Source organism: Carcharodon carcharias, chromosome 13 (genome assembly GCF_017639515.1).
Source record: "Carcharodon carcharias isolate sCarCar2 chromosome 13, sCarCar2.pri, whole genome shotgun sequence".
NCBI lineage: Eukaryota > Metazoa > Chordata > Chondrichthyes > Lamniformes > Lamnidae > Carcharodon > Carcharodon carcharias.
In genome coordinates, this window is record NC_054479.1 from 20,382,246 (window position 1) to 20,408,583 (window position 26,338).

Genomic DNA, 26,338 nt, shown 5'->3' on the forward strand with positions numbered 1-26,338 from the left:
ATTTTATTCGCAGCAACCGCAGAACGTTGCTTCTCATTACCAGAGAGACCTCCCAGCCTTGAGTGGTCAGTACCGAATCAGGTGGACGCAGTTGGATGAGAGACCATCTTGACCTTTCGGCGGGGCGGGGAGGCGGGGCGGAACGGTTTGCGTCATCGTGACGGACGTGCGAACGAGCCTACCACCTTTCGAGGCTGGCCGCCGGCTGGGCCAACGAGCGGCGGGCCAGGGCGAGGGCGGGGTTTCCGGCGGTGTCTTGTGGCCGCGTTTGTTGCTGAGGTGAATAAACACCCGAGAGCCGGCACCTCGTCGCTGAGCGGAATGTTATCGACAGGACGGCCGCTCGGGGAAACGATGGCGTTGAGCTGAGTGGGTTTCTCCGGTGCCCTGGGCCTCGTTTGGATTTTTCTCCCGTCTCCTTCCCCCCCCCCCCCTTTCACACACCTTGGACTCTGAGGAGCTGCTTCGGCCGAGGGCAGAGTGAGGGGCGACGACGGCCGCTTCCGCCCAGAGAAGGAAATAATTGTCTGTTTACAAAAATCCGTATGTAAATAATGAGAATCCATTTTATTTCAAACTGAATCGCCGATATCCTACATAAATAAAAGTCCTTTTTTTTTTGAGGAGTTGTGACTGTCCTTCTGCCTCTGTAAAAGTGAACGTTCAAACTCATCTGATGGTTTTTCCCCTTAGAAAAAATAGAATGAATATTTTAAAGTTTTAAATTTACAAGCTCGAGCACCTTATTTTTGATTCTTTTTCTTTGAAAGCTGCGGCTTCCCTGTTGTCGAATGAATGGTTCCACCAGTGACGTTAGAAGGCATCCATTATTGGGATGGTTCAGGTGACGTAATTGGTGGAGGAAATATCAGGGCAGGAATGGCAACTTAATCATTCCCTGGGACTTCTAAATAGTAATTTGAATCGTTGAGTTTTAAAGTGTTCCAATTCTGTTCTGGTTTTAGGCGGGTTCAATTGTACGCTGTGCAGTGTTTAAGTAATTCCTGCAACTCAATTCGTGCTGCAGTTCGTGTCACTTTTTTTTGTGGCAAGTTGGTTTTTGACTTGCAACAGCATATTTCACAGTTTTCGACTTCCACGAATTTCTGCTTGCAGAATCCCTTTCAGAAACGTCTATTTGTGGAGCAACTCTCTTCACCTTTTGTATGACCTCTATTTCAGCTGCTGACTGCTATAGAATAGTACAGCTTCGAAGGAGGTCATTTGGCCCATTGGGTTAGTAGCAGGCTGTTTTGAGGAGCGTTTCCTGGCTTTTTCCATATCCCTGCAGTTTTATTTTTCATTTTTGTGTTTATCCAATTTTAATTTGAAAGCAACTGTCGTATCTGTGGACTCTTCAGGGTACAATTCTCTGACAGTTTATTAGAAATTATGTTATTGTGAAAATTCCATACCCCTCTTATCTGCTGGGTATTTTCTACATTGAACAAATTTGAAAACTTGTGGTCAGGAGAACAATAGGTCTATGAAGTGGATTGATTAGACCCACAGATATTTGCATGGCCCCTGATTCAGCAGCTACCGAAAGAAAATGAATTTCCAATGCAGATCCAAAGGAATAGACTTCAAGTCTTTATCGGCATGTACATAACTTTACAGTTATAACTGCAAACGCTTCCTGTTTCAGAAACAATGGATTTTGGAAAGAACCAACTAAACAGGGAGGCAATCACCCTGTTCTGATTTCTTACGTTTTTGATTTTTTTCCCTATTTTAAAACATTCAGTGAAGAGGTCTGACTAAATTCCAATTTTATTTTTAAAGTATGCAGCCAGTTTCCTCTGTCCTACCATTTGCTTGAATCTTTGAATTGGTGCTGACAAAGTAGCACATTCAAGCTGGGCTGTTTACTTGTAAATTGCAGTTGTGTCCCAATCATGAGAGACTTTTTTTAAGCTGAGGTCTTACTAGCTGCTGGCTTTGGTGAATTCACCAAGTTTATCTTTGGCTGCATGAAGTCCATATGGTGCCAGAACAGTGTAAAGTGGCTGTAAAGATAGAAAAGTGCCTAGGTTCAGTTGCCTGGTCTGTGCTGAGTTAATGGAGACTTCAGACAATGTCCTACAACTCCTCTCACTATTTCTAGGCAAGGGAAAGATATGCTTGAGTTTCTGCTCCTGAATTGGTTCCAATAACCTATGATGGAAAATCAGATTTCACACAAGGACAGATTTAGAGCTTAGTTGTGATGCTCATTATGATTAAATAACCTATTGACAATTGCATGGAGAATGGATAGGTGGGTAGGTACTTGAGGGCTGCTGAGGTAGTACATGTAGAAAAATACCCCAATGCGAATCAGCATTGATGGGGAAGAAGAATACTGAGGATGACAGCTCTTTTTTTTAGTCCGCTTTTGACCCTGGCTAAGACAAGTTCACCAATATTCCAAATAGAAAATTTGTTTTGCATCCTTGCATGCTATCCTGTGCCCCATGCTGGGAGTTGCCCTTTCACAATGATTAAGCAGTAATCTTCTGTCGAAGGGTCATGAGGACTCGAGACGTCGGCTCTTTTCTTCTCCGCCGATGCTGCCAGACCTGCTGAGTTTTTCCAGGTAGTTCTGTTTTTGTTTTTGCTAATCTTGAGATCATGGTTCAGACATTTTACCTCTGACTTCTTCACTTCCATGTGCTATTTGTCAAATTTTCTTCTGTTGCCTAGACAAAATAATAGATCATCCATTTGATGCTGAGAATTTGGTTACTGTTTCCCTTTTTAAAGTTTGTTGAACTCTGGTAGATTTGATTGCCCCCCCCCCCAATTATGTGTGTGTGTGTCCATTACAGCAGCTACCTCCCTTTTCCTCTGCATGTGGCCATTACATCAACTACTTTCATGTGGTTAGCGCAATGAATGGTATAAGAATCATTCACTTAGAATGACACAGGCGCAAAACCAGTAGAAGCATTTATTGGTCTCATGGTTCCTTTGATCTGTTAAATCTTTTCAGATAGAAGAAACTTTACCTTAATTAGATAAATAAGTATAATTGCTCACAGGATCAACAAGATCCTATAGCAAGCTCCTTCCCTTAAATTTCTTTAGAGTAATACGAAACTGTAAATGGTCTTTGTGTGCTAAACATGATCCTTATTAAGTGAGTCCTTTTAAATATTGACAACCCTGAAACTGCCTTTTGGTAGTCCTTGAAGCACTATTAAAGTGGGTGGCTTGTGTTTGTTCTTTTTGATACTTTTGGAAATTTGAGGACTATGGGGTGCTGCATTCTCCCTTGTCTGTAGATCAGTATTCCTGGAGTGAAGCCAGAAAGTTCTGCTGAGCTCAAAGCTGAATTTCCTGTAAATAGAAGCTGAAAGCAGAACTTCTGATCATGTAATTTGAATTTGTTTTGTTACTAAGAGATGACAACGTTGGTATGTTACTGATAGAAAAGAGCTAACTGTGGTGAAGAATCTTCAATGTTTCTTTGGGCAAGAAGTGACCAATGATGGATGTTTCTGTTACTGTAATATAGGTAGTTGAGTGCATGATAGTCAGTGACTAGCAAACATAGTTGTAGCTAGCTGGGATAGTAACTGTACTGAACCCACAACCAGCTGCGGTTAGGTTGAATTGTTTACCCCAGCTACAAGTTCTGCAACAAAATCAAAAAATACTGGAAAAACTCAGGTCTGACAACATCTGTGGAGAGAAATTCACAGATGCTGTCAGATCTGCTGAGTTTTTCCAGCATTCTTTGTTTTTGTTTCAGATTTCCAGCATATGCAGAATTTTGCCTTAATAAAAGTTTGCAATTGGATACTGTGCATGTGAAGGCATTTTAAATAAATAAATTCTACCTATGTGAATTCCTCAAAGCTTATTCTAGATACTCTTAAGCCTGGATCTTGGGTTTTTAAACAAATTTGAAACTTTTGGATTTGTAGATAGTTTGTTTGAATGACTTTTCTGGCATCTGGCATAGCTTCTTGAAATAAGATCACATGGACTGATGGTGTGGATTTGTGTCTGTTGTTATCTTGCATTGGGTTTTATGCCTCCACAAAATGGAAGAGACATTGAGTGGAGCTAAGGCACTGGCTGTAGGAGGGTAAATCAGAACAAGGGGGCTGCTTTCATTTATTTCTTAGAAGTTAATTGTAGACTAACTTTGGTGGAAAAGAGGTCCAGCCTGAATTGCTGGTGGAAATTGTGCAGTGGAGACTCCCTTAAGAGTGAAATAATGGAGTGATTAAAATACATAATTGAGGCTAGCTGTTCAAGTCCTTAAGTTGTCACCTCCCTGTCATTGGAAATGCTGAATAAAGCTTGGGTATTTTCCCACTCTGAAAGTGGGCCAACCTCATCCATGTCTTCCTAAACTCTTGCTTAAGATGTGGATTAATGGAAGGCTGGGGCCATCCCTTTGATTGGAAAATAATGCCAGAGATGAAAGGAGAGACTAAAGAAACCAAAAACTGATCTAAAAGAACAGTCCTCCACCCTGCCATTCCTTCATTTGTCATTGGCTCATGTGATATCCTATTTTTATCAATTGCTATATTTTTGTCACTTCAAACTTTCCTAGATCTTTTACTAGCAGCTAAACTTTTTTTTGAAGTACTCAATTAATTGTCTGATTTTATTTTGTAGGTTTTGAAGAAGAGCAGAGATGTCTGAAGATCAGGCTGAGGAAACTCGGCTCTGTGCCAACTGGTAAGGGACTAACTTAGACATGATTACTTCGACAAGTTGCTGGACTTGGTGTGGGATAGGATACAGGCAGCAGAGTTTTTTGGATGAGCTGAAATTTATGGAAAATGGGAGGCCCTAGGAGAGCTTTAGAATTGTTGAGTCAACAAGTGACAAAGGTGCAGATGAAGATTTTAGCAGCAGGTGAGCTGAGATGCACGATACTTTAGAGATGGGCCTCTTTGTGATGGAATGGAGATAAGGATGGAAACTCCTTTCTAGGTCCCAGAGAATGTCAAGATTCAACCTGAGACGGTGGTTAAGTGGGAGATAAATTTGGTGCTGAGCCGACAGAGTTTATGGCAGGGAGGCAAGGAATTTTGTTTTCCCAGTGTTAACTGGTGAAATTGTGGTGCAAGCAGTATTGGACGTCAGACAAGAAGTCAGGCAATGGAGGCATCCAGAGAAATGGTGGAGAGGTCATCTTTTCTTAAAAGCCTATGAAAAGAATAGTCAGTGAGGCAGTGAAATGCTACAAAAAGGTTGAATAGATGGGAAGCTGCAGAATGAAGAGGTTTTCCCTTGAACTGTAGGACAGAAAGTGTAGGAGTTATTCTGTTTAAAATGATTTATTGAATATTTTCATATCATTTCATGAAGCTAGGTTTCACTATCAGAGCTATTGATTGCTCTGTATGTTCACTTTACTATGGAATGAAATAGCTTAATCACTCAAATCAAAGCATTCCTTATCCTGTGGTAACACCACCACCTCGGGAAATACTGAAGAAATATTCACGCAAAAGTCACAGCCACTTTGGATCACAAAGGAGTGTGATTGTTATCCCAGGTCCTGCTGTCATACAATCAGAGACAAGACATTGAGAACAAACTTTCACAAAACTAAGATGCTTACACAGCTAATGGGAACATATTTGTTACCACTATTTGTTATTATTATGAAACTTGGTGGGAGGTTTAAGTTCTGTGGAATGTCTTGGGTCGTCTCAGTACCATTAACGTTGCTGATCTCATTGAAGAAGAAAAGAACAAGTTTGGTTGCCACTAAAACCACTGAGAAAATAAGATTATCCAGATAAAGTGGCAAGTTTGTGTAAATGCCCTGGATTAATCATCTGCATTCGTAGAGCTGCTTTGGTAACACCTCCCAACCAATTTCTATGCTCCACCTAACAAGATAATAGTTGTTTATTTTTAAAAAATGGATAAAAGGATCAACAGAAATAAAATGTACTAAGACACAAATGCTGTAGTGGAGTGTTTGGGAATTTACAAATGTGATGCTCAGTGTAGGGAGTACTGCCATTAATGATCATAGCATTGGCACAGAGGAAAAGAGTCATTCCTATTTGCCATGTAGTATTTGCAGAAAATTGGAAGCGGTTTCTTCAGCCTGTCTTCCCAAGGTGTAGAGATTGCCCGAATGCAAATAGTCTCCCTGGGTCCATCCCTCCCTTGATTATTTTCAACTAATTCTGTCTAGCAACCCTTACTTGTTAAGTTACTTGTTTCTTTTTTTGCTCCTCTTGATTTCTTAATTGTGAAGTGAAACTTTTATCTAATAAAAATTAGATCTAAATTAGTGGTTGATAAAATTGTTATGAAGTAATAGTTTTTGTTGGCATTATAAGAGTAGGAAATCCTTGTGGGGATTAATCATATATCTGTATTAGAAGCAATGGGAATAGGTAAATTGGGGGCATTCAGTACACTAGAACAGTAGATGCACCATCATGGATGGTCACTTACTAAACGCTGTGGACTTTTTGTTTTGCTTATGTAATTTTCCATTCTGCTGAAAGTTGATTTAAATCTAACCTAGTTGTTTTTTTTTGTCCTTCCTAAACTATTGTATTGTAATTCTTAAAACTAGAAATTTCTCGTAGCCTCTTTGAGCTACTCCCATGTGGGAATCCCTCTTTAAAATACTAATTTCTCTAGCAACCCCATAGGGATCTGGTGGATAGAATCTTCAAACAAGATGTCTGGATTTTTGAAACTTCCACTGAAGTAAAAGTAGAACTGTGTCCCACCTCCATATCTGTATCTGGAAGCTCACTTGCCTTCATTGCAGATTAAGCCTTCGGCATTGACTTGGGCGTTAACAGTAAATTTGGAATACTTAGATTGCTGGGTCAGTGAACATTCAGCTATGCAGCAATGACTCATTATCTAGCAATAGAAAGTCACTTGAGCAGGGCAAAGAAGGCAATTTTAAAATATTTTGAAAGGCTGTGGTCATAGGATATTGCTACATTGTTTCCTCTTAAAGAACCAAGTGTTTTGTTTACTTTTGTCAATTTTCCCTCAGTCAGCCTTTCTGGCTGGGGCACAATTTTGTTGGCTCTACCCACCTTCTGATACCTTCATTTATGAACCAAGGCAGGATATTCCACCACCAGGTGGTGGCACAGTCGAGGATAGCCTTGTCCTCTTCGCACACAATTGGATTCATCACTCCTGGGCAGGGTTGGGGGTGTGGTGCGGAAAGAAAGTGCTCCTGTTCACCATCGAGCAGCCCCTGTATGAAATACAAATCTGGATAAGTACATGGTTGGTCTGGGTGTGATGATCTATGATGGCGTAACCAATGGGTCGTATGAAGAATGACCCACTTGGACTCTCAGGTGTTGGAAGGTGCTTGTTGCTTGACAGCAGCAGTGGATACTTTTTAATAACAGATTTGACTACCTGCTGTTTTTCCTCTTCTATCTGAGAAGGAGGCTGAAGCAAATAGTATTCAAGTTCCTATTTTGACTAAGGAAGTCAAACATGGGATCGTCCGTGCTGTATTTCTTTGAATTGCAATGAATGGTGTCTTTGTCAATTAAGATATTTGAGGAGATTGGTATTTTTAAAAAAAAATAGCCTTGCTTTGTGTTTTGCTGGCAGTTGTGTACCTTTACCTCCCAATTTAGATGTGCAGGAGGAGCAGATGCTGTCTGTCTAATTGATAGCTTTCTGTAATTAGAATGTTCTCTGTTTCACCTTCAGCAAACGTGACATTCCTGCAACTAACTTCACCATTCATGAAATCCACTGTAGAAGAAACATTGATCTTTGCAGGTATTGTCATGAACCCTTCCCTAAATCTGAGATGGAGGAACACTTTGAAACAGAACATGCACTGGTAAGATCAGTAGAATGGCAATTTCATGGCAAATATTTAAATTCTTTCATTTTGGGCGCAGTTTCCTTTTACAACAATTTTCTTACCATCTTTTGTAAAGCCACTGACTTGTGCTGAACTATGGCTCTATAGGTGCTGGATGTTCTAATTCGCCATACGCAAAGGAGCTTTCTTTGTGAACCAAAGACAGTGCTGGCAGGCCACTTCAGTATGGCATCATAACCATGTCCAGTTCTGTCCTTTTCTAACATACATTTGCACTTCAAGTAGCAGTTACTTGATAGAAAATAGAAGCACCTTCGGCTTCTGCATGCCTGTTCCTTACCAATTGTAAAAACCCTTGGAGTATAATGTGGGGAAGTGTGAGGCATTCACTTTTGTCATAAGACTAAAGAAGATTTTTTTTCTAAAAATGAAAATTGTAAAAGATGATCAGAGAGACTTGGGTGCACCTGTAAAAGGAATACAGTTAGCATTCAGGTATAGCAAACAATTTGGAAAACAAATGACACATTAGCTTTTATTGCAAAGGGGATTGGAGTACAAATATAAGTCTTGCTAGTCTTGTATCAGACTTTGAGACCACACCTCAAATGCTGTGTGCAGTTTTAGTTTCCATATTTAGGGAAGGATATACTTGCATTGGAGGCAGTGCAGCAAAAGTTCACTAGATTAGTCCCTGGGATGAGAAGGTAGCCCTGTGCTGAGAGGCTGAATAAATCAGGTCTATGTTCTCTGGAGTTTAGAAGAATGAGGGGTGATCTCATTGAAGCATGCAGTATTCTGATGGGGCTTGATAGGGTAGACTGAGAGGTTATTTGCCCTGGCTTGCTTCACTTGAGGTACTTTGCATATATGGTCAAGTTTTTAATACTGGTGTGTACCATGATCAAACCTGACTTTTGCTTTGCACGAGTTAGAGGTATTGGAGGATTTCCCAAATCATTTGTTGTTTTTTTTTTTATTTATCTTAATTTTGGCTTTCTTTCTAAGAATAAATTACAGATAAATTAACTCCAATACATCTTAAAGGATGAACAGCAGGAAAAGAACGTAGTGATGTTAAGTGGCCTGTCTTTGTCTGAAACGGGTAAAGTTCTGCTCACGTAAAAACAAAGGTTAATATTTAACAGCAATCCACCCATATTTCAAATCTAGTACCCACCAGAGTTCAGCATATAAATTAATAAAAGCAAAACACTGCAGATGCTGGAAATCTGAAATAAAAACAGAAGGCCCAGAATTTACTCAGTAGGTCTGGCAGCATCTGTGACCCTAATCCACAATTTTATGTTATTTTCAAGCACTCGTCATGGGATAGTGACGAGTAATAGGAATTGTTTTCCTTGGAGTCCTTTTGGTCTGTTCCATTCCTTGTCCAGGGCACTTTACTTAATCCTTCTTTACCCAGTTGCATTCTTATTGCCATCCTGATCAGCCAAACTAGCATACATTGGGAGGTCTTTATGCTTTGTATGAAGGATTGAGGGATTGTTCTTAAATACAGTAACCAGCATATAGTGAATGCTTGGGATGAGATGGTGGTGTAGTGGTATTTTCACTGGATTAAATCCAGAGGACCAGGCTAATGCTCTGAGGGCATGGGTTCAAATCCCCCGTCACATCTGGTGGAATTTAAATTAAGTTAATGGTGACCATGAAACTATCATCGATTTGTCATAAAAACCCATCTTGTTCATGAATACCCTTTAGGGAAGGAAATCTGCCGTCCTTGGCATCCTGCCTACATGTGACTCCAGACCCCCAGCAATGTGGTTGACCCTTAACTGCCCTCTGAAATGGCCAAGAAAGCCACTCAGTTCCTGGGACAGGCAACAAATGCTGGCCTTTCCAGCCCACGTACCGTTAAAGAATTTAAAATGTTTGAGATCTCAATTTTATCTTTTTTTGTTTTTCAGGTTGACTGTAAGTGCAGCATGAAGGTAGAAAAAAACCAGTTGGAGAAACATGAGGTGTGTGCAACTGGCCTCAGTTTGCATTAGGCAAGCAACAGCTCCTTACAATGCAACCTTAGTCCAAACATGGACTCGAGGTTGAGGTGAGAGTGACTGCCCTTGACATCAAGGCAGTATTTGACCAAGTGTGGGATCAAGGTGCCCTCACAAAACTGGAGTCAATGGGAATCGTGGTGGGGAGGGTCAGGGGGACTCTCCACTGTTTGGAGTCATACCTAACACACAGGAAGATGGTTGTGATTGTTGGAGGTCACTGATCTCTGTCCCAGGACAACACTGCAGAAATTCCTCAAGGCAGTGTCCTCGGTCCAACCATCTTCAGCTGCTTCATCAATAACCTTCCCTCCATCATAAGGTCAGAAGTGGGGATGTTTGCTGATGATTGCACAATTTTCTGCACCATTTGGGACTGCTCAGATACTGAAGCAGTCTGTGTTGGTATGCAGCAAGACCTGGACAACATTAAAGCTTGGGCTGACAAGTGGCAAGTAACGTTTGTGCCACACACGTGCCAAGCAATAATCATCTCCAGCAAAAAACCCAACCATCTCTCCATGACATCCAATGGCATTACCATCACTGAATCCCCCACTATCAACATCCTGGGGGTTGCCATATAAATGCTGTGGCTACAAGAGCAGGTTAGAGGCTAGGAATTGTGCAACAAGTAACTCATCCCCTGACTTCCCAAAGCCTGTCCACCATCTACAAAGCACAAGTCAGGAGTGTGATGAATACTCCCCACTTGCCTGGATGAGTGCAGCTCCCACAACACTCAAGAAGCTTGACACTGTCCAAGACAAAGCAGCCCGCTTGATTGGCACCACATCCACAAACATTCACTCCCTCCACCACCAACGCACAGTAGCAGCAGCGTGTACCTTCTACAAGATGCATTGCAGGAATTCACCAACGCTCCTTCGACAGCATCTTCCAAACCCATGACCACTACTATCTAAAAGGACAAGGGCAGCAGATGGAACGCCACCAGATAGAAGTTCCCCTCCAAGTCACGCACCATCCTTACTTGGAAATATATCACCATTCCTTCACTTCTGCTGGGTCAAAATCCTGGAACTCCCTCCCTAAAAGCACTGTGGATGTACCTATACCACATGGACTGCAGCTCACCACCACCTTCTCAAGGGCAAGTAGGGATGGGCAATAAACGCTGGCCCAGCATCCACATCCTGTGGATGAATTTTAAAAAAATTACCATTGCTGAATCTCCCACTATCAACATCCAGGGGGTTACCATTGACCAGAAACTGAATTACACCTGCCATATAAATACTGTGGCTACAAAAGCAGGTCAGAGGCTGGGAATCCTGTGGAGAGTAACTCATCTTCTGACTCCCCAAAGCCTGCCCATCATCTACAAGGCACAAGTAAGAAGTGTGATGAAATAGTCTCCGCTTGCTTGGATGAGTGCAGCTCCAACAACCCTGAAGAAGCTTGACACCATCCAGGACAAAGCAACCCGCTTGATTGGCACTCCATCCACAAAGATTCACTCCCTCCGGTGGCAGCAGTGTGTATCATCTACAAGATGCACTGCAGGAACTTACCAAGGCTCTTTAGGTAGTACCTTCCAAACCCACGTCCACTACCATTTAGAAGGGCAACGACAGCAGATACATGAGTGTACTATTGCCAACAGGCCACACATCACCCTGACTTGGAACTATGCCACCAATCCTTCACTGTAGCTGGGCCAAAATCCCAGAACTCCCTCCCTACCAGCACTATGGATGTACGTACACCACATGGACTGCAGCAGTTCAAGAAGGTGGCTCACTACCACCTCCTTGAGAGCAACTTGGGATGGGCAATAAAAATGTTGGCCTAGCCAGTGATGTCCATGTCCCATGAAAAAAATTTTAAAAAAAAAGCTTCCACTTGTCTGCTAAATGTTGATGTTGGTGTAACGTCAAAATAGAAGTAAGTTAATCAGTCCCTCAAGTCTGTTCCGACATTCAATTAGAGCACAGTTGATCTGTATCCAAGCTTCATTTCCCCACCTTTTGCTTTACCATTCGATGCACTTAACCTAACAAAAATTATTGATATCAGTCAACATTTCAATTGATTCAACATCTGCAAGCTTTTTGGAGGAGAATTCCAGATTTTCCACTTTGATTTCACTTCTAAATGGCCAAACTATAAATTTAAGATTATGCCGACTTGTTATGAATACCCCCACCAGAGGTAACTGTTTCTCTGTATCTATCTTATTGAATTCATCTATCATTTTACAGACAGCGATTGGATCAGCATTTTAAACTCTTAAGGAACGCAAGCCAAGCTTATACACCCTTTAAACCCCCGTATCATTCTGATAAATCTCTACTGTAAACCCTTCAAGGCTGGTATTTCCTTCCTGAAGTGCAGTGCCTAAAACCGAACAGCGTATTCCAGGTGGAGTCTAAGATGGCTCTGCACAACTGTAGCAACACTTTCTCACTTTTGTATTCCAATCCCTTTATATTAAAAGACCATTATTCAATTGGCCTTTTTGATTACTTTAAAGTTGCAGGAAAGGGAAATTTGGATGGACAGCCATGCACCCTGTTACACAACTGTAGTTGGTTCATAGTGGGAAAACCAAGGAAGAAAAATAAATGGCTGTTCTTCTGTGCAATTGTAGTCCGGTTATTCTGCCAGTTATGGGTTGAGACCGGGTCCATCCTGGCACAGCAATTTCTATTAGCAGTCACTGGATAGCAGTGAAGGTCAAGAGCCCTATTGATTTCTTCTTCCCAGCCTGAGGGATATTTCAATCCAGACAGGAAATCAAATCTGTAACCTAAATGATTCATTTATATTCTGGTTAGTGCACTTGGCAGCATGGCCATTGAGGCTCTTAAAAATATCTTTTTTAAAAATGCCCGTCCTTAAGAAAATTAAAAATTTTGTTTATGTTTTACAGAATATAGAATGCCCTTTGCGATTGGTTAAATGTCAATACTGCGAGCTGGAGCTGGCATTCAACAAATCTCAAGAGCATGCTGATTATTGTGGATCGAGGACTGAACCTTGTCCAGCTTGTCATCGCAATGTTCTGGTCAAAGACTTAAACATACACCACATCACCTGTGGCAAAGACGTGGAGGAAAAGAATAACAACCGTATGAAACCTGGGTCTGAATGTCACTTTGAAGAAAATGTTGGGACCTGGTTTGAAAACCAACCATTTGGGAATCTACTTCGGGCTGAGCAGAACCGTATTCGGGCTAGGCCAAGAATTTCCAGACAGTTGGAAACCAAAGTTCATGGAAACCAGGAGATGGGATTTCCAGTGAGGGGGGTGGATAGGAGAAATATGCCAATCATAAGGAGAGACCAGAATCAAGGTAAGCTGAGAGTATTTGGAATGGAAAATAGTCGTACCAACATTTTGAGTTTAAAATCGGCGGAAGAGCTGGAAGTGACTAAATAGCAAAGTTCACACCCTTTGTACAAGTACAAAAGTTGATGGCTTTCACTTCCATGAAATATTTCAAAATGTTAGGATGAGAGATGATTCTATAACTTCATTGATGACTGGGAAAATTGAAAAAAGAAATGAAGTGTATATTGTGTTGCTACATTTAATCTGAGGATGAATATAATTCAGCTTTTGATATTCGAGGTGCTTATGATGCCCTTAGTAAGATAGACTACACTGATGTCCTGGATTTCTTGGTACCCATTTTAGTAACTGTTGAGCAACATCAATTTTACCACTTGTTTAACAAGAGTGCTTGGATGGTGCTTAAGTGGCATTGTGGACATAGAATGGTGGTGTTCTGCAGCCTATAATTCTCCTGTCCTATAACAAGGGAGGAGACAAATTAAGATGAGCCATTTCAAGGATAAGGAGAGAGCCAATCTGGACTGCTCTAGAACTCTGTGATAGCAGTTCTTGGATTGAACATTCTAGAACCATGTAGACCACTAGAAATCATTGAGTACCAGCAGGTATACTTGTGTCGCCACTGTTTTAGCCATGCACAAAGGATTCATTTATGAAGGTGGGAAAAATTGTGTATCTGTTTTATTTTGTCCCCTTTGCTGAATTGATTAACTGGTGCTAAGTTAAAGTTTCGTGCATATTGGCCTCTCTCTGGTACGTTACTTGTTCATGAGCCAAGTTAGTGCATGAGGCAGACTGAAACCTTTTCTTTTTGGGGCCAGAGACATTCTGAATCTGATTCTGTTTTCACCTAACATTCACAATTTCTTTCGTGAGTCAATATTCGGAGCCCTGGAATTGAGCTGAGCCCAGTTGTGATGGGCCATTGTTGCTTGGTTAAAATCAGGTAACCCAGCTCAGATTAAACCTTAAAAGTTATTATGTTTTTTAACGGTCCTACATTTCCTGTCGGTTTTACAGCCAGTGTAATGAGGGTCGAGAGAAATCGTGTAGCAGATCCTGCAGGTCCTGGGCATGTAGATTCCAACTCTAACCTGGATTACCTGCTTGCTCTCAGTCTCCAAAATGAGAACAATGGTGGAGAAGGAGAGTGGCCATCTCTGTGGGAGGATACTCGCACTGCTCACAGGCATTCAGAGCTAGAAAACGTTGTGGACTTGTTCAACAATCGGTCGTCATCTGATGTATTCCCAGCTCCTGTAAATGCCCATGAAGAGATAACAACAAGTAAGTAGTTAAATTTGTTGCATTTTTCTGGTCTGTCTTACATAATTGTTTAGGCATAGGGGTGCTGGTTACTTCATAAGTAACCAGAGCAACTTTTGCCCATATAGCCCAATATCTAATATTGTTAGAATAAGAACAATGTGTATTTCACATTGAATATTGTATCTTTTGCATGTATACTTCTCCAATCTTTTTAGAGGCAGACTGGCACATTTGGTGAGATAAGGTCAGATATGAATTATTAATCTGCTTTATCTTGCAGAGGAAGTGAACATACAGAGTAACAATCAGAAAATTCCACTCACTCAGCTTAATCTTGCTTTTCTCCTTAAACATGAGGAAAAATAATTAGCAACATTGACCTGCCTCTTTCTCCTATGGACTGACATGTTTTTGATATTAACTTCTTTTCAAACTACTTTTTACAACAAAAATTGGCATCTTACATTTTTAGCTTCCAAATTCAAGCTTAAGGGCAATAAACCTGTGGTTAGAAGCTTTTTCTTTTCTGTTTCTGAGATCAGGCAGGATAGTGCTGAGATGCTGCTAGCTTTGTGGTGATTTGCTAGTAGGCCTGTCAGTAAAACTAGCTACACCTTGCTGGCCAATAGTTCCAGTGGTACCTTGCTCAAATGGAAATCTTGATAATGCACATAGGCTGTTTCATTACGTGGGTTGGTTATTTACTGTTTTTACTTCTAGTTGTTTGGTAGTACAGAACTTGAGTATTGCTGAAAAAAGAGACTTGCCTAAGCTTTTTATCTTGCACTCATCAGGACACTTGCAAGAATACCAACATAAGGTGTCATGAAACTACCATATTTTCATAATATGTGGGGTATGTTTGTGTGTGTGTGTGTGTGTGTATGAATGGTACTTAGCTGATTTAATGGAATTAGAATCAGACTGCAAGGTTAAAATTATCAAAAGCGTTACATGTAAAAAGGGCATTTGAAATGCTACTGAGTGAGCTAGGGTACAGTCAGTAGATAGGGTGTGAATGAAATTTGCATTTTTAAGGTAAGTGGAGAGGTGTTTGGTTTTTAAAGAAACATGATAAGGTTTTACAACTGACAGGATAAATAGGGCAAGGTTATGTTTTTTTTTTTCAAAATTAAAAGATCATATTGACAACATGAAAGATTTTTATAGTGTCAGAAAAGTAAATTCCAGAGACTCATGGAAACAGTGGGATTTACAGATTAAAGAGGAAGAAATATATTGAAAGAAGGATGGAAAGTTGTGTAAGATCGAAAAGATACATGGTGAAACAGACTTAGGGAAACAGCCTCTAGTTCCATGAACCAAAAAGCCATTGGAATTCCACTGTTGAATGAGTGCTGTGGTAACCTTGCTGGATTGCCTACCTAAATTTAAAATCTATTTTGGACTGTTGCCTTAAGGGTGTGTAGTTGGGAGTCAGGTTAAATTAGGAATTTTGGGATTTGTTAGAAGTAACGGTGTAACTACAATCTTGTGTATGTGTTTTAATTAGTTTCTTTTGCTAATAAATATTTTAATTTAAAATCTCTAAAGGTGTTACTAGACTCATTACTTCTGAAATCAATGCACAAACCTTATCGTAATAAATACAAATTGCAAAACTATTGTGATAGCGTGGCCAGTTTCCCTCATGGATTTGGTCAGCCTGGCAAATATCACCTGCCATATCATAATAAAGGGGGAAAACAACGATTTATACTGTAAGTGAAGAGAGTGCTGATTGGTTGGCATGTGGTGTTGGAATGGAGAATGCACCACTGATGGTGACTGACACCATCGACTAAGCAGGTGTTTATGCAAGATGAGATTGAACAGATTGGTTATAGAGTTACTAATTTATGCCGTGCCCTACATTGTGCTTGGTCTGAGGTGTGCAAATTTCTTTTTTTGATTTGATCCATTTATGCTGCTGTATTGTTTCAAAAGATGACTGCACCATAAACAGTATCCGTTTAAAACAGGTCGGCACTATAAACTTAAGTGGAAGCGGCTTGGCAACGCATTTAATGATACCGCATTAATATGTAACCAGTATGGGGAGGTGGTGGCATAGTGGTATTGTCACTGGACTGGTATTCCAGAGACCTCGGGTAATGTCCTGGAGACCTTGGTTCAAATCCCACCATGGCAGATGGTGAAATTTGAATTCAATAAAAATCTGGAATTAAAAGTCTGATTGACTACGAAACCATTGCCGATTGTTGTAAAAACCCATCTGGTTCACTAATGTCCTTTAGGGAAGGAAATCTGCTGCCCTTACCTTGTCTGGCCTACATGTGACTCCAGATCTACAGGAATGTGGTTGACTCTTAAATGCGCTCTGAACAAGAACAATTAGGGATGGGCAATAAATGCTAGCCTAGCTAGTGACACTCACATCCCAGGAACGAATATATATATATTAAAATTTCTCTGACCATGTACTCTCAGAAAGCAAGGAGTTTGTTCTAGCACATTAGTTTCAGTTTCGGTGTGCCTTCGTCCCAAATCAAATGGGAAGTGCTATTAGCTGAGTTTGAACTCCTCTACTCCCAAGTATCCTGCCACAAACCAGTGTCCACTGAAGACACTGAATCATTGAAAGCACACCATCTAGCACATGCATATTGTGGGATTCTGAACGGCCTGTCTGATTTTCAAATGCAATGCGAATATCTCTTGCAGCGTTGCGAGGCCTTAAGACAAATACGAACACACACATCAGTAAATATGACAAAGTCAAAGTATCAACAAAATGCACTAAGATAAAAGCAAAATACTGCAGATGCTGGAAATCTGAAATAAAAACAAAATGCTGGAAAAACTCAGGTCTGACAGCATTTGTTGAGAGAGAAACAGCTACCGTTTCGAGTCTGTATGACCCTTCTTCAGATGCACACAATGCACGCCATTCTTAATGACGACAAATTCATATCTATTGGACTTACTGCTCAAAATGAGCAGACAGCCTTGCTCGAAATTAAGCTACAAAGCTTGCTGGACTTGTGTATGAATGATGACCTACCATGTGATGTTTATGACAGGGTTTGTCCTCACAGTTCACTATGTTCTCATATGTATGGGCTGCCCAAGACCCACAAAAGTGATATCCCTCTATGCCCCATCTCATTTATGACCGGTTCTGCACAACCTGAATTGGCCAAATGGTTGGGTGAATTGTTACAACCAATTTTGATCACGTTTTCCACATGCATAGTGAAGGACTCTTTCACATTTGCGAAGGCCATACAGATCGATAGCAATGCTGTGTCCATGTGCTCATTTGACATTGCTAGCCTATTCACTAATGTTCCACTTAAGGAGGCTATAGGTATTTGCACTGCAGCACTATATCATGGAGATCTAGACCCGCCACCATTGTGTGAATCAGTATTCATTGAACTTGGCAACTCGCGCAGTTGAGTTCCATTTTAATGACAACATGTATGCCCAAACAGATGGTGTTGCCATAGGGTTCCCCTTAAGCTCAGCTCTCACAAACACCTTTGGGCTCCATGACAAATGTGTCTTTGGTGGAATGACAGCTAACCTCCTATCCCTTGCATATTTCCGATATGCGGTTGATATGTTTGCTATATTTAAATCCGCAGCTGCATGTAATAATTTCCTTACGTGTCTTAATGGGCTCCATCCTGCACTCAAATTCACCTATGAAATGGAACAGTCAAATGAACTCCCCTTCCTTGATGTACTAGTTGAGAAATCTGCCAGGGGATTCTCTGCCATAGTCTACTGCAAGCCTACCTTCACTGGTCAATAGACGCGTTGGGAATCTTACAGTTCCATGCATTATAAGATTGGTCTTATCGGCAACCTTGTAACTAGGGCCTGAGCCATTTGCTCACCATACAAGCTTGATGCTGCAATAGGCGCATCAAAAGCATCCTGTGGGATAATGGCTACCCTGATCAGATCATTTTGCACTGTATATCAAGCAAACTCAGGGGCCTAAGGCTGTCACTTCTGGCCCTGAAAAGTGTCCAGTCTACCTCAGGTTACCCTGGAAGAGCAAGGTATCTTAAAAATTTGAGCAACAGGTGAAGCTAGCTGTTTCATGCTGCTACTATGCAGTAACAACACAGGTGGTATTCGTCACTAACAGGATGTTGCCTTCAAGCCAAAAAGATGTTCTGCCTATCACACAAATGACCTAATGTGGTATATGAATTTCAGTATCAGTGTGATGCTAGATATGTAGGCCGTATGTCCCAAAGACTGGCGGATCGTATCAAATGGCATGTCCCAGCCGCTGTTCACAATGGGTAGGGTACAGACTGTACCCAACCAGCATGTGCTAACAAAACAGTATTCAATATTAGATGTGATTCTGTGATTGGGCAACATTTGCCAAATAATCCTCAATGTGCTAAGAATTGTGCTGGCAACCAATTTTTAAGATTGTCACTCTGGCTCGCAGTGTAGTGCATTTGCGTGTACAGGAAGCTACAAATATTGATACACAGGAACCTGTTCTTTGCAGACAGAACACGTATGTACATTGTGCCTGTTTCAGCTAAACAAAATAAGTAACAGCCATTTTCTGACTCATTTCTCAGGGCAATGCTTTGACCAATTGGAGTCAAGCTGCCTCGTTTAAATTTCAAATAATTCTTGGCGGTTAACTGTCAGTCACCATCAGTGGTCCATTCTTCATGGCAATGCCACTTGCCAACCAGTCTCTTCACATACAATACAAATAATTGTTTTCCTCATTGGTATTCTTGAGTGTCCTGATGAGTGAGTGCAAGATAAAAAGCTTAGATGTGTCTTTTTTTTTTCAGCAATGTCCTTACTTTGTGCACTTTCAGGAGGGATAGATGGATTGTTGTCCTGAGCAGGAACTGTGGTCGCTTTTTTTCTCTTTGTAACTCAAGGCACTGCTGCTGACTTGTGCCATACATGACTGCTCTCTCAATTGAGATCAAATAGCTTAGCACTGGGTATTGATTCATGGAGCATCCCAGTTTGTATGGCTCACTTATTTGTTGTAGCTGGGATTAGTCACTGGGGAATTTTGTTAACTGTGGTTTGATTGAGGCACTGGGGAAACCCTTGAGGTTTCACTTAATTGAATCCCCACCATTCTCATTCTGTTCAGTAAAGTCAGTGAAATTTGAAAATAATTGTCTTAAATGTTATGTTTTAATCTTGTTTTCCTCATTAGTGTTTGAGTGCTAATGGAACAGGTTTCACATTTGGTCACCTAATATCGGCATTGAACGCTTGAATCAGGTGAGGGAGGGAGGGACGGACGGGGGTAAGATTTCCTCATATCTGAGTTGTGGTCTTTTATCAGATTGACCTTCTCTTCCTCTATTGACTCAAATTGCTGATTTACCATTTATGTTCATGTGACAATTAAATTTTTGAGATCAGTTTTTCATGGCAAAAGTCATTGGGTCAACTTTAACATTGGTAATGCTTTTTTAGGGATTGACATCTGTACTTGATTGGGCCCAAAAAAGACCGTTGCAATGCAATTAAATAAAAACAAGCAACACTAAAGAATTCATATTAATTCTATAACATTTTCAGAATCACACAGTGCAGAAGAGACCCATTGACCCATCGAATCTGCACTGACACATGAGAAACACCTGACCTACCTACCTAATCCCATTTACCAGCACTTGGCCTATAGCCTTGAATTTTATGACATGCCAACCGCTCATCCAGGTACTTTTTAAAGGATGTGAGGCAACCCACCTCCACCACCCTCCCAGGCAGTGCATTCCAGACTGTCACCATCCTCTGGGTAAAAAAGTTTTTCCTCACATCCCCACCACACCGCCAACCTCCACCCCTCACTTTGAACTTGTCCTCTCATGACTGACCCTTGAACTAAGGGGAGCAGCTGCTCCCTGTCCATGCCCCTCATAATCTTGTACACCTCGATCAGGTCGGTCTCTCAATCTTCTCTGCTCCAGTGAAAACAACCCAAGTCTATCCAACCTCTCTTCATAACTTAAGTGTTTCATCTCAGGCAACATCCTGGTGAATCTCCTCTGCACCCTCTCCAATGCAATCAAATCCTTCCTATAATGTGGTGACCAGAATTGCACACAGTGCTCCAGCTGTGGCCTCACCAAGGTTCCATACAACTCCAACATGACCTCCCTACTTTTGTAATCTATGCCTCGATTGATAAAGGCAAGTGTCCCATATGCCTTTTTCATCCTCCCCCCCCCCGCCCCGCCCCCCGCAACCAACATGCTCCTCTGCCTTCAGAGATCTATGGACACACACGACAAGGTCCCTTTGTTCCTCAGAACTTCCTAGTGTCATCCCGTTCATTGTATACCTCCTTGTCAAATTACTTCTTCCAAAGTGTACCACCTCACACTTTTCAGTGTTAAATTCCATCTGCCACTTATCTGCCCATTTGACCATCCGATCTATATCTTCCTGTAGCCCAAGACACTCAACCTCACTGTTAACCACCCAGCCAATCTTTGTGTCATCCCCAAACTTACTAATCCTTCCCCCCACATAGTCATCCATGTCATTTATATGAATGACGAATAATAGGGGACCCAGCACACATCGCTGTGGTATGCCACTGGACACTTGCTTCCAATCACTAAAGCAGCCTTCTGTCTTCACCCTCTGTCTCCTACAACTAAGCCAATTTTGAATCCACCTTATCAAATTACCCTGTAACCCATGTGCATTTCCATTATTTTTAAGCCTCCCATGTGGGACCTTGTCAAAGGCTTTGCTGAAATCCATATAAACTACATCAACTGCACTACCCTCATCTATGTACCTGGTCACCTCCTCAAATTCAATCAGATTTGTTAGGCATGACCTCCCTCTGACAAAGCCATGCTGACTATCCCTGCCTCTCCAAGTGGAGATAGATACTCTCCTTCAGAAATTTCTCCAATAGTTTCCCTACCACTGACGTGAGACTCACTGGTCTGTAGTTCCCTGGCTTATCTTGACAACCCTTCTTAAATAACGGAACCATATTAGCTATTCTCCAGTCCTCTGGCACCTCCCCTGTGGCCAGAGAGGAATTAAAAATTTGGGTCAGAGCCCCTGCGATCTTCTCCCTTGCCTCCCTCAGCAGTCTGGGACACAAATCATCTGGACCTGGAGATTTGTCCACTTTTAAGTGTCTCAGTGATGGCTACTATATCACAATGCCATGTGTCAATCCTCACCCTTAAATCATCTGTTTTTACCTGTAATACTCCTGGCATTAAAGTAGAGGCCATCCAGCCTTGCCTTACTCCCCTGAAACTTATTGCAGCTGTACTCCCTCTGACTTGATTGTTTTACTGTATTACGATGTGTCCCTATTCTGTTAACATCCTGTGTCCCCTCCCCCTGTCGAATTAGTTTAAACTCCTCCCAACAGCACTAACAAACCTGCCCGCAAGGATGTTGGTCTGTCTCTGGTTCAGATGTAGACTGTCCAGCTTGTATAGGTCCTACCTTCCCCAGAAGTGGCCCCAGCGATCCAGGAATCTAAAACTCTCCCTCCTGCACCAACCCTTAAGCCACGTATTCACCTGCGCTATTCTGCTATTTCTGTGCTTGCTGGCACGTGGCACTGGGAGCAATCCAGAGATTATAACCCAAGAGGTCCTGCTTTTCAGTCTACTGCCTAACTCCCTGAATTATTGATGCAAGACCTCATCCCTCTTTCTACCTATGTCATTGGTACCAACATGTACCATGACCTCTGCCTTATCACCCTCCCCCTTCAGGATGTCCTGCAGCTGTTCAGTGACATCCTGGACCCTGGCACCAGGGAGGCAACACACCATCCTGGAGTCACGTTGTTGGCCACAGTAGCGCCTATCTGTGGCCCGACTATAGAATCCTCTATTACTATTGCTCTTCCTCTCTTCCTCCCCTCCTCTACAGACAGGTTGCTTGTGATGCCAGAAGCTTTGCACTGTCTGCACTCCCTGGAGGAACTAGCGCCCTCATCAGCCTCCAAAATGGAATACCAATTTGCAAGCGGGACCCCAGGGGACTCCTGAACTATGTCTGTTTCTCTTGGACTGCCTGGTGGTCACCCATTCTCTTCCGCAAGTCCCTTCAGCTGCGGTGTGAGCACCTCCCTAAACGTGCTATCCACGATGCTCTCAGACTCCAGTGTCCCTAGCTGCTGTTCCAGCTCTGAAACTCGAGTTTCCTGGAGCTGCAGCTGAACACACTTCCTGCACACGTGCTGGTCCCAGGCACTGGAAATGTTCCTGGCTTCCCACATGGAGCACGAGGAGCACACCATGGCTTTGAGCTCTTCTGCCATGTCTTATCCCTTTAAATTAAACCTTTTAAATCAATTACTCTAGGGCCCTTCTTTCCTGTTCCTTGTTATTACAGAATATACAAACTACAAACCACAGAAAAGACCTTAAACTATAAGCAATAAAAGTATTAAAAACTTACCCAACTTTACCCACTACTTACCAGTCATTTCTCTCCCTTGTAGCCTCTACTGCTGCAGCAGGGCAAAACCATTCAGTTCAATTCCCACTGTGCACCAAATTGCCAACATCCACACTCACTCGGCTGTGTCTCACTCAGGATGAGGTCTTTCCCCTGCTCATGTGCAAGCATAATAAAGCAGCTATTTATTTATGACATTATAAACTATTTACATGTCATCCCACACAACATAAACATGTGCCATAACTAATTAACCACAGCAGTGCACATTGAAATCCCTTAAAATCACTGATTACTATCTGAATCACTGAACAATTTGTCCCAATAGCCTGGTTGCATAACATCATATGGAATGGATCTTCCTGGTTATCATCTTCGTTGGTAGTACCAGTATATATGTCGTCATCATTCCACAAGTAATTGTCCTCATTATTGTCAAGTGCATTCAATTTCACATTTTAGAAATGATTTTTTGACAATATTGGGATCAAGTTCATTCCATGTGCCTGCGACTCATTGGCACAATGTGTTTACATGTTTCAGCCTTTAGTGAATGTTTCTTTGCCTTTCAACATTCAATAGTTCCACATCTCTCAGATACTTTTTGTTGAGAGATTTATTTATACACCCAACCAAGGGCTGAACAACATTTGTAAGACCGCTGAGAATAATGCTATATCAGTATTGGTTGATCTCTCATCACAGGCGGCATTGTCACCGAGGTGGGATTTAAATATGTCCCAGAAGTGCAAACTTTTTTTAGCATGGTCCTCTTGGTCTCAAGTTCCCATCCACACTTCTTTGATCTGTTTCTTGCAACTGCCTTCATCCAGCCTTCCTCATGAACGTGGATTACAACACCTTTCTGAATTTTCTCTTTAGGCAGACCTTAGTGCTTGAATATCACCATCTTCTTTAATTTTGTGCCATCTGCCATACCAGAAGGAACCACAGTGAACCGCATCTTCTTGTGGCCAGTTGTCTTTACAAGGACAGTTTTTTCACAAATCTTCGTAACAGTCTTGTTTGCTGGCATGTCAAAGTTCATTGGTGTTTCATCGATATTTCCAATGCAGGCTAATCAATGCATATTTTTCTCTTGATATTGGTTGGTAAAATGGTGGACTTTAATTTTTATTGAGTTTAGATTGCAGCCACTGTGAAACATTATATTTGAGTACTAAATCATACCTTTTCCATGAATTTTGAAGACTACTGACACTGGTTTTGAATTCTGAAATACCATCTTTCTTTGCTTCTCAGGGTTTGGAGCTGAATGGCTCCATGGGTGATAATATGAACATTCTTCCAAAGCTTGTTAACTCATTCTGCGACTTTTTTTTCTCCTGTTTAAATTAAGCCATGTACTTGTTATTCTTTCTCGAAGGCATTGTGATCATGTGGTATTCATTAGTCTTGTTGATAGCTGGGAGATTGCCACCACTACTGGTGGAGGGATAGTCTAAACGTTCTCACACGCGTCTTTAAATTAATGAACCATAGTAAGTACTGGTAAGTACAATGCAGTTTCATACCTGGAAAAACTAGTGTCAACTTTTACATGAGGTATATGAAAAATTGTTTTTTTTTTAGGCAAAAGTCATGGGGTCAACTTTTATGAGAACTTTTACACAAGTATATACAGTACGTTGAATGACATTGTACAAGGGACTTGGTTTCACTGGGTGCTGAGTGGGACTTGGGCATTAGAACAAAGCTTTCATTACATCTGTTAGCCTGGGTTAAAACCAGAATAACATTGGAATACATGGAATTATGATCTGCGCCATTAGCTCCCTTAAGGGTTTTAATTTCTGTTTGACAACTGAACTTTTTTTCCTTTATTTTCAGATGATGTCACAATGTTGCCTTGTGAGTTCTGTGAAGAACTTTTCCCTGAAGAAGAATTAATTCTTCACCAGGTCTGTTTTAACCAGTGTCCATTGCAACCAATTAGCACTCGTTCCATAAGCTACCATTACTAATTCTGATAACAGTATTTCTGTTAGCACTTTTCCTGATAATTCTATAGTCAATATACAACAAATAGTAGGATAACATTTTTAACATTATCTATGTATCTAGTCTGGCAGATGGTATTTTCTCTTCCTTTGGAATTTAATATAGAATGCAGACTTGTAATGGCTGCATAAAAAGGTCTTTTTAATCACCATCATCCAAAGGAATAAAATAGTGAGGTGGGCAAAGTGTTGTTTTTTGAGATATGAGATAAATGCTGGTTGAAAGTGAGGCAGTTTTGCTGAGTTAGAGACATGGAGCAAGGATCAACTCAGTTTATGTCTTCCAAATTCTGATTAAGTGGCACTGATGTTCTGTCTCTAAGTAGAGAGAGGGGTAATTGAAGAGTAATTACACCTACTTAGACATTCGAACGAAGGTTATGCTTTGCTTTACTTCTTTCCCTGTTTTTCTCCTCTCCCTATTTAGATCTTATCAAAATAAAGTGTCAAAAAATGCTGTCATCACCTGGAAAACATGAGATAGGGTAGACAAAGAAAATACTTTCACTTGTAAACAATGTCCCCTCTTTCTTTTGTGTGTGCAACCTATTTGTTTATGTGCATGGAACCTTCACGTTGTTCCACAGCCTCGCATGTGTGGTAACTTATTAGAGCTGACTCGTTCTCCGTCTGCTTGGGAACTTCCCAGGCTGATGCACTTGTGCTCAGTGTGCTTGGGAACTTCCTGGGCTGCTGCACAGCTTAGAGAACGTTGCTTGTAAAGGAATCAAAAACTCGTGGTCATAAATATAAATATAAACATACTAAAAATCCAGTAGGCAATTCAATGTGGTTGACTCTTAACTGCCCTCTGAAATGGTCTTGGCAAGCTACTCAGTTCAAGGGCAACAAATGTCAGCCTTGCCAGTGACACCCACATACCATGGAGGAATAAAAATAAAAGTACAGGAGAAACTTCTTATCCCGAAGTATGGTAAAAATGTGTAATGTGCTACTACACAAGTGTAGTTGAGGCAAATATCCTAGATGCATTTAAGGGGAAGCTAGATGAGCACAAGGGAGAAGAGTATGCTGTTGGGGTTAGATGAAGATGGATGGGAGGCGGCTCGGATGGAGCACAAAAATGGAATAGACCAGCTAGGCTGAATGGCCTGTCTCTGTGCTGTGGACTCAATATGACGTGATTATAACCAAATTGGGATAAAAGTTTCATGTATTAATTTTGTAATGTTTGGCAAATTATTAACTATTTTGCATTGAATTATAACACTTTTTTTAACCTTGAGGCTAAAGCTAATAAACAGAGTTTCTGATGGTTAAAGATCATTCAGAAAATAAAATTAACCCTTGTAGGTGTTGTTACTTCAAAATGAAGTTCAACTTTGTGCATTTTCAAATTAAAGACACTTGGGGAGGGAGAGAAATAATGGAGAACTTCATTTTGATAGGGAGGAAAATAGCTACATGGACTTTTTTTCCATTCCTTCTCTGTCAAGGTAGCTTCCTATGAACTCTTTTAACT

The 26,338-nt window shown here is 41.3% G+C and overlaps 1 protein-coding gene across 7 annotated transcripts in view; it reads left to right on the plus strand.

The window, feature by feature from the left end:
• Positions 1 to 248: 248 nt before the first annotated feature.
• Positions 249 to 26,338, plus strand: part of trafd1 (TRAF-type zinc finger domain containing 1) — a 48,127-nt gene continuing 22,037 nt past the window's right edge. For 3 of the 7 annotated variants that reach the window (XM_041201970.1, XM_041201969.1, XM_041201975.1), the window contains exons 1-7: positions 249 to 543; positions 4,618 to 4,680; positions 7,672 to 7,807; positions 9,727 to 9,780; positions 12,713 to 13,136; positions 14,159 to 14,425; positions 24,686 to 24,756. In XM_041201970.1, the coding sequence (XP_041057904.1) occupies positions 4,637 to 4,680; positions 7,672 to 7,807; positions 9,727 to 9,780; positions 12,713 to 13,136; positions 14,159 to 14,425; positions 24,686 to 24,756 (996 nt within the window). In that variant the 5' untranslated portion in view covers positions 249 to 543; positions 4,618 to 4,636. Of the gene's footprint in view, positions 548 to 2,519; positions 2,579 to 4,617; positions 4,681 to 7,671; positions 7,808 to 9,726; positions 9,781 to 12,712; positions 13,137 to 14,158; positions 14,426 to 24,685; positions 24,757 to 26,338 lie in introns of those variants that run through there. The other 4 variants (XM_041201971.1, XM_041201972.1, XM_041201973.1 and 1 more) reach the window with 4 other exon arrangements.